The 16,016-nt window shown below is 39.4% G+C and overlaps 2 protein-coding genes across 2 annotated transcripts; one reads left to right on the forward strand and one right to left on the reverse strand.

Moving 5' to 3' along the window:
- The first annotated feature begins 778 nt into the window (after positions 1-778).
- znf644a (zinc finger protein 644a) lies at positions 779-12,286 on the forward strand. The gene is made up of 6 exons (XM_070919091.1): positions 779-851; positions 4,492-7,003; positions 7,239-7,829; positions 8,667-8,792; positions 10,028-10,130; positions 11,317-12,286. The coding sequence occupies exons 2-6, from the start codon at positions 4,495-4,497 to the stop codon at positions 11,501-11,503; spliced, it is 3,516 nt and encodes a 1,171-aa protein (XP_070775192.1). The 5' UTR covers positions 779-851; positions 4,492-4,494; the 3' UTR covers positions 11,504-12,286.
- A 136-nt stretch (positions 12,287-12,422) lies between these two features.
- On the reverse strand, positions 12,423-15,779 carry znf326 (zinc finger protein 326). The gene is made up of 8 exons (XM_070919157.1): positions 15,667-15,779; positions 15,384-15,459; positions 15,039-15,105; positions 14,093-14,240; positions 13,892-13,952; positions 13,657-13,787; positions 13,463-13,552; positions 12,423-12,658 (listed from the first exon to the last, which is right to left on the reverse strand). The coding sequence occupies exons 2-8, from the start codon at positions 15,457-15,459 to the stop codon at positions 12,638-12,640; spliced, it is 594 nt and encodes a 197-aa protein (XP_070775258.1). The 5' UTR covers positions 15,667-15,779; the 3' UTR covers positions 12,423-12,637.
- Positions 15,780-16,016: the final 237 nt, after the last annotated feature.

The following is a 16,016-nucleotide window of genomic DNA, read 5'->3' on the forward strand; positions in this document are numbered from 1 at the left end:
ACACGAGACTGAACCGTCCACCATTAACAAGTATATTCGCATCTAGCAAGACTAACAGCACTGTAGCTAGACTTTTTATTTAAAAAAATATTATCTGTTGCTAAATATTCTCATCAAAATTTAAGTAGGCCAGCTATAACATATGTTTACTGGGGGATCTGTTTCATACTTTCTTGAGTGTGTGTTAAAAAACAACGTGTTTCTTCTTTAAAACACACGAGGCTGGGAAGAACTGAACCGGCTAATCACCGGCTACGAAAGCAACAAAGACCTATGAGGAGACAGCCATGGGGGATAGTGTGGTAACATCTTTCCTGTGTTGGCACACAATTCCAGTCTGTGCGTCAATGACAAGTTTAAATATCAAAACAAAAGGTGCTCTTTAAAAAGAACAACCAACTAGTAACGGAAGTTACATTTTATTTTATCAATTAATACGGTGATTAACCGCCATCAACCTAAAAAAAAATCTGCTACTCAAAGGAGATGGTCATTAACTCAGGTTTTTTATGCCTCCTATCTGGAATGAACCATTACACATCTTTCGGGGGAACACGGCACCGACTCGTAACATTACGTGACGAAATTATACGCGACAAGAACTTGAGTAACTGTTTAACCATAGTTGTTTTACAAAATAGTTTCACGATTAAACGAAATTATTGGAGCATTTCCTTGTTCTGTTCCTGTGTAGCCACTTGTATGTACGGTTACCCTTACAAAAGAAATGATCTCTCCCACACCAGACCACCACGGAAAATGGCGACTGTGAAATAGATGGAAGACGAAACTAAGAAATAATTCAATGCAGCGTATAAATTGTGCCCTGTCTCCATCCGCGCCGCTTGGAGGTAATGTTTGTTTGTTTTTCGTCATTTTATTGATGTCGGTATAGTGAGTAGCGAGGGGCGATTGTCATTAGCTATAGTTTAGCCTGAGGAATAGGTTTTGGTATGGAATGGTCTGCAGCTCCTGCAAGCAGCATCCAACAACACAGCGTGATATAAACGCCAAAGAAATTCAGTTATACCCTTACGGAACATCGTATGTATACTCAGATTTGCTCTGTATGTAGATACCTTTTGAAACCTATCCAAACTATTGTGGGTTGGCTTATAACTGAACTACTGTGCTGAAAGTTTTAGCTCTAACGTTAAGTTATACAAATCCACAACCGCTCATCAAAAGCCATTTACGAGGTACATCCCTTTGCAGTTTTAGTGCTGCTGTGTAGATATTAGAAACACCTTTCTCTGCCACAGGAGCATTCAGTTGGTATGACACTTTTATTGCCCTTCAAATCCAAGACCTCTCACTCCGGCGACCTTGTAGCGTTATAAATGGCCACAATTAATCTTCTAAGCAAAGTGTCAAATGTATATTATATTTAGCTATGTTTACTGTGTGGCCAATGAATGCTGATGGAGTCAAGAAGCTAACGCTGGTGGCATTGTAAGTAACTAAACTTACTTTTCACATCAAACAAGCACATCCCAATAAGCAAGAAGTACGTATTGCAAACTTGAGCTCCTAAACAGTAACATATAAAACAAAATGTCACTTTAATGCTTCTGACATCTGTTAAAGCATGCTAAAGGCTGCAAGCAATTGTCATCTTAACCATGTTAACCATCACTGATTTACATTTGCATTATGGGGATGCAACTAATTATTTCAGAGTTGTCAGTAAAAAATACCCCTTATAATTTCCTTAAACCCAAAGTGACGTCTCCAAATAACTCATTTGGGTTTCTATTACTCAAGACAAAGGAAAGCAGCAAATTCTTACAATCTAGAAGCAGAAATTTGGGAATGTTTGGTATTTTAGCTTTAATCAAAATAGTTGCAGGAACATTTTCTGTCAAACTGTTACTTGATTCAGCTCTATTTGCATTTCAGAATCAGAATCAGAAACTGTTTATTGCCAAGTAACATACATTACAAGGAATTTGCTGTGGTCTGAAGGTGCTATTGTTTTGATAACAAATAAGTAGAATATAAAAGCTAAAATAAGAATAAGAATAAAAATAAAAATAAGATAAGATAAATAACAACAGTGCAGTGACCAGAATAAAGTAAAGTGTCCAGATAAAGTGTCCAGTAGGGGGTGAGTGCGTTAATGTAACGCAGTGGGGACAGGGGTGATGTACGTTAATATAACGTATAGCTTGTGTTTTTTTAAACATGACTAACAATTTGAAGCCATAGTAGCAGCTTCTAGTGGCTGCAGTGTCATTACACTCTACTCCTCAAATGGCACCAACAAGCTACAGACAATGTTGCTGTTCACAAGAGTCTAAATCCAGAGTTATTCTTCGGCAGTGAGGTGTTACTACATGTGAAGCCTAGATACGTCAGCTAGCGCTAATGTGCAAATCAAACTACATGTCGCCACCGCCGGGGCTACGTGGAAACTGTAAGAACTGTATTTGTTCACTTTAGAACATCCATTGATAGGGAAGATAACGTTGAGCAGGTTATGATTGTAATGGGCAAACAAAATTAATTAAAAATGCAAACATGATTACTTTGGATATACGGTACGATGAATATTTAACACGATCAGAAAATTTATGACAGATCCATCTAATGTTGTGTTACAACAATCAAGGGGTTAAATGCTGTGCCAAACTATGAATCAATTCTAACGTAGTCGGCATCTATGGCGGGACCAGTTGAACAGCTACCGCAGAGAATCAAAAATACAATTTTACTAGAGGTGTTGCTAAAAATTTTAAGTTTGTCCTGAGGGTAGTGCTAAAGACCCTTTAGTAGTTCTAACGAAAACTTTAACACTACCATGGAGATGTTATAAATCAAATGGGCGTTTACCCTCGTGGGAGTCTGCATTAAAATAGAAAAAGCCACGGCAATCTAAGATAGGTAAGTTGACATTTTGGCCTGAGGGTGGCAATAGAGGAAAGCTTATGGAGTGTCCAAAATTGGAAGAGTTTGTCCTTAAGGCCGCGTTCTCGACCAACTTGAGCCCTGCGTGAAAAAAAAAAAGGCAGCCTTCTCATTAATTTGAATGGAGGCAGTTGAACCAAGCTCAACTTTTGCTGCAAAGCAAATCTGGCAAGGCGCTGCGTTGGCCAATCAAATACATGCAAGCGCCCGTTCGCATTGGACTACTTTGTAACCTGAATGCTGTATTTCTACAGTTTACGTCGCAATCTTTATGACAAAAGACGAAATAGTTGCGCCCTGTGACCCAAAGTTTTACTGGGAAATTTTTGGCAGTGCACCAGTTGTTGACCATCAGCTGTAGGATGCTCGTCAGCTTAGCCTGGTTAGTAAGGTTAGCCAAGCTTATGTAGTGTTGCTGCCTCCGAATGGCAAACAAATGAGAGACCAGAGTTGAAGGATCCTCCATTGACATTTAGATCCACTTTATGGGAGCATTACAGTTTCCCGGTAAGTTACTGAGAATGCGGACAACGATAGCGTCAAACTGTATGCCGACATTGTTCAAAAGAAGTCGGGTCTGTCTGTGGAAACACTTACTTACAAACGTAATTTATGACGGGAACACCGGAATAAATCGATTAGCAGAACGAGACAAAAACAGACTGGAAGGCAAGTCCTTCTCCCCACAGCATTCAGGCAGCCTCTCACTGCAGATTCGGACCGTGGCAAAGTAATAACTAATGCTACAGGAGTGTTTATCGCTGTAGATATGCCACCATACTCGGTCGTAGGGAATACAGAATTTAACCATATGGTCAAAGTGTTTGAGCCTACAATGGGCCTTCACATGTGCATTTTAGTGAGTCCGTCATGCCTGCCCTGTATAATCGAACGCAAGCTGCAGTTCAAAAATTATCAGCAGGTCAAAGTCTTATGATCGAGCATTATTGACACTTGTGTTATTTATTTCTTATTATTGACAATATGCGAGTATTTGAGTGCCTTTACTAGTAAAGTAAGAATTCTAGCCAAGAGGCCACTGTTGAATGTTTACATCTTTCAAAATAAATGACAAAAATGTATTATTTTATTTTCAATTTCTTTTGTTTTCCTGCTGTACCAAAAACATACCAAACTGTGATCCCAAAACCGAGGTACATACTGAACCGTGAATTTTGTGTACCATTACACCCCTATTACAAACCGTATTACAATGTTTTTGTGTTCAATAAACCTTTAAACGCATCAATCTGTTTCTCAATTTGGCCTTCCTGGATTGGATGTCATTGTCTGACCAGTACCTTAATAACATGGCCCCACCAATGTAGTTTTAATGCAGGGCTTTTTCTGGTCTGAATGCCTGGTATGAACACCATACATTTATACAAATACATGAAACCTCACCATAAAATTCAATAAGATATCAAAGCTATCAAGGCCACTAAACCTACCAGAAAATCCCATTGGCACAAGAACATTAAAGAGGCTATAATTTTATTTAAAAATGTTAGAATAGGGAGAGAAAAACGTAATTTGTCGTTGTGAATGAGGAATATCTAAGAAGGTTTTACTTTTCTTTTTCAGGTCATGGCAGCTGAAATGTCATGTCTGACAGGTGTTGATGAAGATGATAAAGATGCAGATCCTGAGATCAATGCCCTCACGCTCCTGCAAGAGCCAGTGAGAATGGCGCAAGAATCAGCCTCTTGCACCGATTCTTTCGGCAAGCCTTCTCTGAAACAAAACAGTGTCCTAGATGTTCTGTCAAACACAGATATGTTGTCTCCGGTTGGCCTGGGAAATGGACCTTCTTCGCATCAGGCTACACAAGCCCAGGAACTCAACAGCATCTCCACAGAGAAAGAGGAGGCAAAGAGCATCACCCCACTAAAAACTGTTCAGGAAATTGACACTGCAGGAATTTGGGGTTTTGACGTAGACTCACCTGAGAACTCAATGGATAATTTCAGTAGTGCTAGTGATCTTCATTGGGACCCTCACAAAGAGTTTATGCAGTTTCTGTGGGAGAACCATGGTGATTCCCCTGGTGAGGAGCCTAAAGATGAAATCCCTTCTACCAACAGCCAAAGGAGAAGGAAACGGAAAATGGACATGGTTGTCATGGTGGATCCCTCAGAAGACCTTTACCCTGATCTGAGCCACAAGTCATCTGAGGAATTGTCTGATGCCGAAGGCCAAGTAGACTCCATTCCTGTCAGAAAAGTTAGAAAGTCAAGGAAGTTCTCCAATTCGCAGTCGTCACCAACAGGGAAAGTATCCAAGTATCCCAATGGAACTGTAAAGGCCATCAAGGAAATTCTTTATAATGCACCTGCAAGAAATTCACATGAGAACAGTATAAGTCATGGGCTTTCACCATTGAAGGGGAGGCTCACAATAAATTCTCATTCAGAGGAGAAGCTGCCATGTTATCCTTGCTCAAAATGTAAGCTCGTTTTCAAAAAAGAGCATCATTTGCTTCGTCATATGAAGTCTCATGTTGACACTCCGAATATTTCGCCAAAGCCTTTTATATGCCGAGAATGTGGACTGTCCTTCAGACAAAGCGGTTCGCTTATCGAGCACATGTCTATCCACCAGGAAAAGAGAGAGAGACTCACTGAAGAGATCAAGGGCATGAATGATAAGAAGAAAGAGGATAAAAACGCAAAGCTTTTCTGCCCTCAGTGCCCATTTGGAACAAACTGCCCAAACACGTTTGTTCAACATGCGAAAACACACGAGAAGGACAAGAGAAAGTTTAGATGTGACAAATGTAGCTTCAGGACTCTGAGTGAGAATGATCTTAGGAGACATAACATTATGCAGCACACTGTTATTACAGTTAGAAAGCAGATCCAGAACAATGACTCTGAAATCTTCTCCTGTAACATTTGTTCTTATAGAGCTTTTAGCAAAAATGTTTTTAAGAATCACCTTCTGCGGCGCCATCAACAAACATTTGAGGAATATGAAGCTGCACAGTGTAGTGAGAAAAATGCACAAACATCTAAGGAACCGCATGTGCGTAGTTGTAAAACTCCTGTGGAAGATGCAGAGTTTACATCTAAAATCTTGATAAAAAATCAGATCTCTTCCAAAAGAGCTTGTTCACCTAGTGAGTCCAATGACATTTCAGACTTGTTCAAAAATAGCAAGATTAAGAGAGGCCTCAAGTCCCAACTAACGGAATCAAAGCTCGACAAATCCATTAATGTTCTTCTGTCCCGACAAAGACATGGAAAGAAAACTGCAGAACAGAAGAGGGAAAGCAATAATTGCAGCACATCTGTTCAGGATTCCAAAAGTGACGAAGATGGTGATCAGTTGCCAGGAACATTGACTGTCAAGGTCGAAGATTCAGCTTTATCCCCAAATGGCCATAGGATGTCATCCAGTGCAGCTGAAAGAGATCTTAACAGCAACAGGGTACCCAAGTTGAATGAGTATCAGTCAACAGTCAAAAAGTCACCTTCTAAAAGGAAGATGTCCACCCCATACCGCAACACCTCTGACCAAGACTCATGCTTCATCTTACCAAAACCTTTGCCAAGTCCCAAGAAAATAAACCAAGAAGAAGAAGAAGAAGAAGTGTCCGACTATGATGAAAAAGACATTTTCCAGTTTAAGGATACAGATGCCAACACTAACCTCTTTGATAATGGTATCAAGCAAGAAAAACAAAACATCATTTATACCTATAGCAGAAGAATGTCCATGAGGGGTGCTCTGCAGGCATCTAAAAGGCTGTTTGAGAAAATAAAGACTGAAGAGCAAGAACAGAATGACCCTGAAATCAAAGAAGAATGCATAGAAACAGAAGTATTTCAGGAAACCTTTGACTCCCACCAAATACCACTGAGTGAATCCTTCACAGAGGATGTGTCAGAGTTGGATTCGGACCGCAAGAACTGTCCATACTGTCCTGCAGTCTTTGAGTCAGGTGTTGGATTGTCCAATCATGTACGAGGGCATCTTCACAGGGTCGGACTGAGCTACAATGCACGCCATGTAGTGCCTCCTGAGCAGGTGGCTTCTCAAGACAGGAGGCCACGAATTCGACGAAAGATTTCAGCATTCCGGAGATTGAAAAAAGGTACTTGTGTGCTTATTGCATGTTCTTCTATTAAAGAAAAACTATGCAATTATTTTGGTGCGTTCAATGCTCTCATGACCAATAGAACCAATGGACAGGCCTATGAAAATAAAACCTTAGTTTTAAACTGGGTTTAAACTGTAGTTTCCCTTTATGTGTGATTTGATGTTAAAATGTATTATATTTTATTTACATTGTACAATGATTGTTTACGATTTTCTTTATTTTTTTTCAGCATTACAGCTGGAGTCAGACTCTGAGACTGTGAAGAGCATTCACTCCTGTCCATTATGTGGGGACTCATTTGATAATAGAACTGGACAGTCCAACCACATACGCGGCCATCTCAAAAAGCTTGGTAAAAGCTTTTCAAGAAAGAACAAATCCCCATTATTTTTACTCCGGGAGTTGATGCGCGACAAGAAGGAGTTCCAGCGGGCACTTCAAATTCTAGGAAAGAGACGGAACCATTTCCAATACGGTGCTTCACCAAAGCTGTCCAGTGTTGATTGTTTCACACCACCACCCATTGGAATCCCAAAAAATAATTCTATTCCAAGTGTTTGCACTGATGCCAGACCACTGATCCCCACATTTTCTTTAGTGGAAATGGAATCTGAAAAAAGGCAACTAGAGACTAAGCTGGATGTTAAAAATTCACTCACGGGCACAACTGCCCTGATAGGAATTCTGAAGAAGAGGAAGTGTCAGGAAGACAACAGAATGAAGGGGTCTCTGATGTCAAGAAACATGTTAGCATTTTCTTCAAACAGTGAGCACAGTTCAGGATCAAGAGTTGCATCTTCACTGCCAAAGTCAATATCCGGTAAGTAACTTCCTCAAATATATTAAGTTTGAAAAACGTCTTCAAAGGAAAAAATAATATAGATTAGACAAGTGTATGACCTCACCAATACACAATAAAGCAGACCATCTACTAAACATTTCTGGCCTCAGCTTTTGAAGGTTTGTGAGAGGTAAACAAAATGTATATTCTAAAACTCACTTGGAGACATTAACACCTACAGCAGCTGTTTTGAAGGAGATATCTGAGTACTGATCATCAGATTAAATGTGTTGTAGAAGTGAGGTGTCATCAGCATAAAGACGTAGAATGAAATTACCCTCAGATTATGTGGCCAAAATGGAAGAGCACGTTGCACATAATAATGCAGAAGATTACCATTATTTGTGTCTTTTGTCATAACCTTAATTGCAAAAGTGTTAAATAGCAGAAATTATCCATACAGACCTTGTGAGAGAGAACAAAGACAGAACACGTTTCAATAGATTTCTTAATCTTACACAGAAATTAAATTATAAATTGAGGCTGTAGAATTTGGGATTTTTTAATGTATTTTTTGAGTGCTGCCTAATTCATGATAAAGAATTTTGTCCTTTTTTATAAGGTATGTAGAGCACTCTTCCTTCACTGTTAAGACCTACATTTATAATACAAAAATAATTTTGTTGTAATGTGTCCTGTGATTTAAAGTAAAAAAAAGTTGAGCTTCGACATTATATAAACTGACGTTAAGGGAAGGAAGTACATGCTGTTATTAAATCCAATCCTACAATTCCTCACCACCACTAACAAATAAGCATCACAATATTTATGTTGTCTCTTATTTGTTTGTCTTTGTATTTTTTTGTCGTTTTACAGAGAAAGGTGAATTCAACAGGAAGGTGTGCGTCCATTGCAATGCAACTTTCCACAGTGGAGTTAGCTTGTCTAATCACCTCCGGGCATATGCAAAACGAAAAAGGACTGCTGTACTTGAGGGATCCAGTAAGTGCTATCAGAAACAGCCTAGAAACAAAAGACAAAGAAACAAAGAAAACACCCACTCCAAGAGCACAGTAGCAATCTGGGGTATATATTCTCCTACAAGCAGTGCTTTAATTATTTTATTGGTTTTAGCAAGTTAAGTCACATTTATATCGGAAAGAGTTTGTGCCAGTGTGGAGGTGTGACCATTGCTCTGCAAATTAAAACTGTCATCTTGTTGTGCAGAAGTAAAAGTTCCTGTCCACCACCGCAGAGACCTGATGTTCCATTCCTGGTAGTGGTCTCTCTGGTTTGGTTGTGCATTCCAATGAACACAATTGCCAGTACTTGGGAGGTGGGAAAACCAGTGAAGGTTCTCATCCTTGTTGCTGCACTCGCCACTCATACTGGTTGATACTTCCTCACATTAAAAATGATCCAAGGACTTGAACAATATAGTCTTCAAACCATCCCTGGATCCGAATTTTTTAAGATCTCAGACTGGGATGAGTTATATCAGCTTTCCAAAAGAACCTTGTGAAGTTTTACTTTCACTGTTTCTCACCAAAGCACATCATGTTTATTCTTGAGGCCAACCAGACGTGTTGAATAGATTTCCTTCCTCATAAAACATTTGCAACAAACATCCATTCACCACTGTATAGGTATGGCAACAGAAAACTGATCTCTCAAAACCTCAGCAGATAAAGCCAAAACTGTCAGCGTGGCTAGATACCACAAGAGGTTGTGACGTCCAAATCATAGCTATAATTGGTGTACCGGTGGTTATTTGTGTCTTCCCCAAGGTAAGGATCTAGAAGGGCATCAGAAAGTGAGAAATTGCAAAGATTTTAATTGTGGAGCTTGGTGGGTGCATCTGTGGGAGGAACGACCTCCTCACGGCAGAAAGCCTTCAGGGCCTACTTTTCCTGCAGGCACAGATCATTACACTTATATCTTGGCTGCACTGGATTTGCCAGTGCAGATGAGACACAGAGTCAGACCATTCACCCCACTGGCACAAGGCCAAAACATGAGTATGAATAAGAGTGAGGTCTAATAATGCCCAGACAGCCAAACAGACTTATTTATTACAGAATGTGAAAATGTACAATTGTTGGAACATCATCAACAACATCCAAACTTTCCAGTGGTTATCATATACTTTTTGTCCATTTAAAATGTTAAATTAGCAAGGCTGTGCTGTAATCTCTAAGGTAGGGCTGTCGATTGATAAATAAAATTCTGTCTTTTAGCATTTGACTGTAAAGCAAGGAGGCAACGCTCCAGGCCTGGCTCAAAGAAGAAGACACTGCCCTTACCACAAACTCCAGAGGAAATGTACAGGCTCACCTGCAGGTAATGCTTTTATTTATTTCATAATATACTTATTATGCTCTTTTTAAATGGTGGACAATATTGCATCTGCAGTCCAACAGACTTCAACAGTGATTGTTGCCCAGAGCAACCAGATTTGGACCGCTGTCAAATGTTTCTTGTGGTCTATTTGCTTCTGTTGGCAACCATTTTCATTTATTTATAAAACAAAAACTGCCCAGATGACTGGGAGACCTGTTGTTATTGATGTACTCCAAAAATGGTGAACCTGAGTGTGGAATTATATGTCTCAAACCAGCATAGTAAAGTAACTAACAGTTGTACCAATACTGGAACAAGTAAATCTGAACAAAGACAAACTTGGGAGCAAAACAACAGAGGCAATCTAAAAAATGTCTGTTATAGCAAGTGGACAATGAACACCATTTATCTGCTTTTATTGCATTCTCAACCTTGTCAGTCTGCTGATCAAAAACAAGTGACCTAACATGACAAACACACACAAACGTCTGTTGCCATGTTTAGTTTAACACACGTTTTTAAATGAATGTCAGATAACTTCTGACAGTAGTAGCAGTTATCTTAATGAGTATAATGAAAGTAAAAAAACCGAAGCAGTGTGTGGTGCTTTGAGCTAAATGCTCACAATGACTATTCTGACGTTTAGCAGGTATGATATTCACCATCTTAGTTTAGCATGTTAGCATGCTAACATTTGCTAATTGGCAATAAGCCAAGTCCAGCTGAAGCTGATGGAAATGTCATTATTTTTGCAGGTACATGATCATAAATCAAAGTATTGGACAAATTACTTTTTCTTTTTTGGTTCAAGATACTTTATTGAACATTTGGCCTTTATTGGATAGTAACAGCTGCAGAGAGAAAGGTGGGAGAGAGGGGGGATCATATGCAGTAAAGGGCCCAGCTGGAATTGAACCTGGGTGCTGTAAGGACTCAGGCCTTAATTTTAAGCCCTCTACCAGGTGAGCTACCAGAACACCCACAAATTAAAATTTTGACCTAATGATGGGGCTATATGCAAAGTCAGGGGATCACCAAAGTCAATAGACTTCATCCTCTGGGGATCATGAACATCGATACAAAATGTGAGCGGTGGACCAACCGACAGACCGACATTGACACGCTGCTAGCACAGCTCAAAACCCCTGTGTCGGTAGATTATCATCAATATATTCTTCTTTTACAGGTTCTGTGACCTCGTCTTCCAGGGTCCTTTGTCGGTCCAGGAGGACTGGATTAAACACTTACAGAGACACATTATGAACACTAGTGTCCCTCACACCGGGCTAGGCATGGTAGAGGTCACCTCGCTGCCCACGACCTTCAAGACTGACCAAGACAGCTCCCTGACAGCCACACATGCTGCCTCATGAAGCCAATGGGGACCTTTTTAGATTTCTCTAGACTGTATGTGTATGTACATTGGATGTTCTTTCACTTTTTTTTGTCAATGAAATACTGGCCAAAAGTACAATATTGCTTAAGGATGGAGATATTGTACATGTTTGGACATTTGGACAGATGAAAAAGTTAATTATTTTGGATATTGTTACCTTTTTCCGTTTTTACACGGTCCATTTTTTGGAATACATTTCCAAATGGACAGACTGTTTTTCTTGTTTTATGCAGTAATGTAGTGTGGAATCCATTTCTAATGAAGACAACTTTTACCTCAGATTTCTCATGGTTTGAGTCAGTTTTTGTCAAAATTTGGGAGCACCTCTCCTCTGTATCAATATTCACATTTACAAGATACATAGAATCATGTTTCCTTTGTATTGCAACATGTTCAAATTCAAGCCCACAGTCTCTGTTTTAAGGCCACAGTTAGTAAGATGAATATTTCGACTGAAAGTGACGGCACCTGAAAGCTCACGATAAACAGTTCCAAGAAAGTGGAAAAGTGAGCTACTAGACAAGAACAAAAAGAATAATGTCTGCAAACTTGTTATGCATAGAAAGTGTTTATAGTATTTCAGTAACTACATTGTTTCTAATACAAATACAAAATTAAAACTGAAGGTGGTTAAGAAAAAAAAAGACCTAACAGGCACAGCCAGTGCTGACAATGCCCTTCATACATGTCACCTATATTTAATGTTTAAATATACTGTTTTGAAATAATTTAATTTTAAATGTACTATATCACACAGATACAATGCTTAAAACATTTGTGTTGTTCTAAATAAAAAACAAAGAAACAAGTTGACTTTTTCTATCATTTTTGTACACAAATTATAAAAACATTGAATCTGTAAAATTCAAAAAAATTGTCTTCTTAAAGTGACGAAATGGTGATGACTGTAGCTAATGTCAATATGGACAAAATGTGAAATGACAAATCATGAATGGCACATAAACCGTATGCTCTCTTAGCAATACACTGTACATGAGTGGTGCCACAGCATTTATGTGTAGTTGTGATTGAAGTGAACTGTTGTAGTTCTTCGTGTGAAGCAAACAGCATCTCAGTGTAAACAGCGTTTAGGAGACTTGAGTGATTTCCATCATTCAAATGGGCTGCCACCCTGAAAGAGAAGATCAGTTAAGTAGTCTGCTTCTGTAGAGCTCGATGTGGCCCAAGTGCAGTCCATTTTAATAGTCATCAGTAGTAGCCTTGTAAGGTACTATTTGCTAGTGCTACTAATTATATAAAGTAACCACCACATACATGGAGGAATAAATGCATTTTCACTTTACTTAAAATGTTACTTTTGCCTGTTATGTTTTACTATTTAACTATATACACACAATCATTTGCACATCTTGACACAAGAGCTCAAAGGTTTCCTTCCCTTCAACACAAAACTATGTGTTGAAAATGTAGACTGGGGGAGCTTTCATCTTTTCATAGCCGATTACTTAACAGTATTTGATTGATGTAGAATTTTATATCACACTTGCGTGCTTACATTGTAATAAGTAATTTACTGAGGTGATATAAGAGAAGTATTCTGCGTTTGATCTGTTAATGCTGCGTGTGACTGGCCACAGGTTCCAAACCCCACCTCCCCCATTTTAAAGAGCCAATGAATCATTTGTGCCAACGTAACACTAAATTGAGATCTCAAATTTCATATTAGCTGAGGAATGTCAAAGTATAACCATGTATGTTGGTCCAAAAACAAAATAAAACTGAAAAATTGTATCTGAGCAGTTCCTAGTTCAAGTGCCAGTATGCTGGGTGTTAATGTTATTTAATTTAAGGGAATATATCAAGAAAGTTCCTCCCCTCATTTTTGGGCTCTGTTCTTTCTTATGAACACATTTTTGACACATGATGCCCTCAGTTGTGTTTGAATATTTTTTAAATATTCACTCTTGCAAAATACCTTCAGGAAGTGTTCAAACTGAGGTTTCAGCTCCTTCATCATGGTTTCTGCTTTGTCGAGGCAAGCACGTCTCTGCTGCACTTCAAACTCCTTCAGGAAATCAATCAATAAATCATCATCACTTGAACTCATTCCTTGTAGGACCAATGTTGAATTTATATATAAAAAAATGTGCTGCTTTAGAGCATTGTTACCTTTATGTTGGATAGGTGTTCCTGGGAGGTAATGTGAGTCTGCACTGAGGATGCAGATGTGGATATGAAGACTTTGCAAGCTGCACAGTGGAAAATTTCAATCTTTGTCATGTGGTCATTATCCTGCAGAGCTGACAAAAAGAAGATCAGACTGTATTTAGGCTTTGTTTTCAGAAGAAACTGTATGCATGCAACTGTATGTCTTTCACAGTTTTTGACAAGTCAAGTTATTTACCTTGAAGTGCACTATCCCCTATCGCTCGGCTACACTGATGGCTTTTATACAGCATGACTTCCTATAGTATTAAAAAAAGTCTATCACCATCCAGACACACCAATACCGCAACATTTGTTTAGGTTTCTATGATATACTTAGGTCAACCCAGGAACTGTCAGTAGCGTATACAGTATTAAACCATACTATGTATTGTCTGACCTGTAGGAAGGCTATAGCCACATCGTCATAATTATTCTGCTGCTGAATGTGCTCCAAGGTGTCCCAGTGACTCTTGCTGTCCAAGTGATCCTCCAACTCCTGACCATTTGCTAACTCAACATCACAAAGGTCACAAGTGATGGGGCTCCTAAAATAAATTTAAAGACATTTAGTGTTGCAGAATATTAACTATTAAATAGATAAAAAGTAGACCTTTCAGAAGTAGAAGTTCCTCATACAAGCTTAAAGTGGCAGTTGTTTAGATCAGACTGAAATTAAAGTCCCAAGAGTCCAGTTAAAACATCCAACCTGACGATATTAGGTTAAAAAGCTGTGTTCAAAACAAACCCCCATTGACCCGACCCGATCAGTCCAACAGGGCTCTGACATCACACCAAGTGATGCTTGGTTGCAGTGTTAGCTGAAGATTTGTGACTACAGCGGCCAACATTTATCAGACCAAAACACGGAGCTAGCAAGGTTGTAAATGTTATTAGTTTGCACAATGCTAAGTATGCTCTGTCTCTCTTTCACCTTGGTCGTTCACCCTGTGTTTACACTCTATCACAATATGTTTAAAACTGCAGTGGCTGACATATGCATGCTGACATTTTTGGCTGACATATTTTTGTTACAACTAGACTGAGCTTTGCACAAGTTGGCGTTTATGCAATTTGGCTGGTGACAGCTAATTAATTAATCCTGATCATCTCAGGACTTAAGTAACATCCACTACAGCAATAGTTGATGCTGCACACCAAGCTAGGCGCAGTGCGACTGATAGATTCTGTGCAAACAAGCAGTGAGGTTTAAAGTGTGTCATCTTTCTATGTTGGTTGAGGCTCCACATTTGTGCCACAAGTCAATCCTGCAGTTTCAGCCAAACTCAAAATCAATGATGTGAATACATGTAGCATCTTTAAACATCAGTATCCTTGGTTCTTACTTGTCCATTATTATATTTTTGCTCCTGTTTGTCGTCACCTCTGTGGAAGGTGTCATTTGGTCCAGTCCTGTAGAACAACATTATACACAGAAGTATTATCATTAGGTTCTCAGAGGAAATACAGGTACACATGACAGTAATGAAGTGCTGCATTGCTCATGCAAAACCCCATTTGTTTGTTGATTCTTAAGTTAAAAAAAAAAAAAACTCTAAAGACACTGAAAAAATGCAAACAATGCAATGCAATCCATGCAATCATGTTTTTACTTTATTTATTTCTCCTATTAATCATAATTTTAAATAGTGGGACAAACAAAGGGTCATTACTTCTTTAACCGTCCTTACCTGTTTCCTCATATCCCAACTGATGTTGATAGTCCTGCTGTGAACTGGGTGGGGATAATCTAACAGTAGTGGTCATCTACAGAGGAGAGAATGGGCTCTAATGGGTACCAATCAGTGTCATCACTGAACGTACAAAGGAAACAGTGACAAGTACAACAAACAGGCCCTGTATCCTGTTTAAGTCTACACAAGATTGAATATAACCACAGAACACAGTGCATAAATATTTACATTCAGAAAACAAACATGGCAGCTGTCACGCTTTCAGTGTTAGTGGTGATACCTCTCTCCTGTATTCTGGGATTGTTATCCTCTCCTCCCCGTTGGTCCTCTGTCCTCCATAAGATGCAGGAAACCGCTGGGTGGAGGAGCCATAACCCAGGGGGTCGAGTGATTCAGTGTCTGGGCTATAAGCCTGTCCTTCTGGCAGTCTGTGACCTGGACTGAGACCTCGACTCTCGGCGGGTCTGGTTTCACCGCTAAAGTCATGCCTGTTGAGGGGTCGGGTCCCTGTCTTAGAGTAGGGTACGTCCCAGCGGCCATGGGAGCCTTTACTTGGAGACAAATGCTGAAGTCCCAGGTTGTTATCCTGATCGGGTGGAGAGTGGTTGTGGTCTTGGCCCTTTGGCATCT

Source organism: Enoplosus armatus, chromosome 14, assembly GCF_043641665.1.
Source record: "Enoplosus armatus isolate fEnoArm2 chromosome 14, fEnoArm2.hap1, whole genome shotgun sequence".
NCBI lineage: Eukaryota > Metazoa > Chordata > Actinopteri > Centrarchiformes > Enoplosidae > Enoplosus > Enoplosus armatus.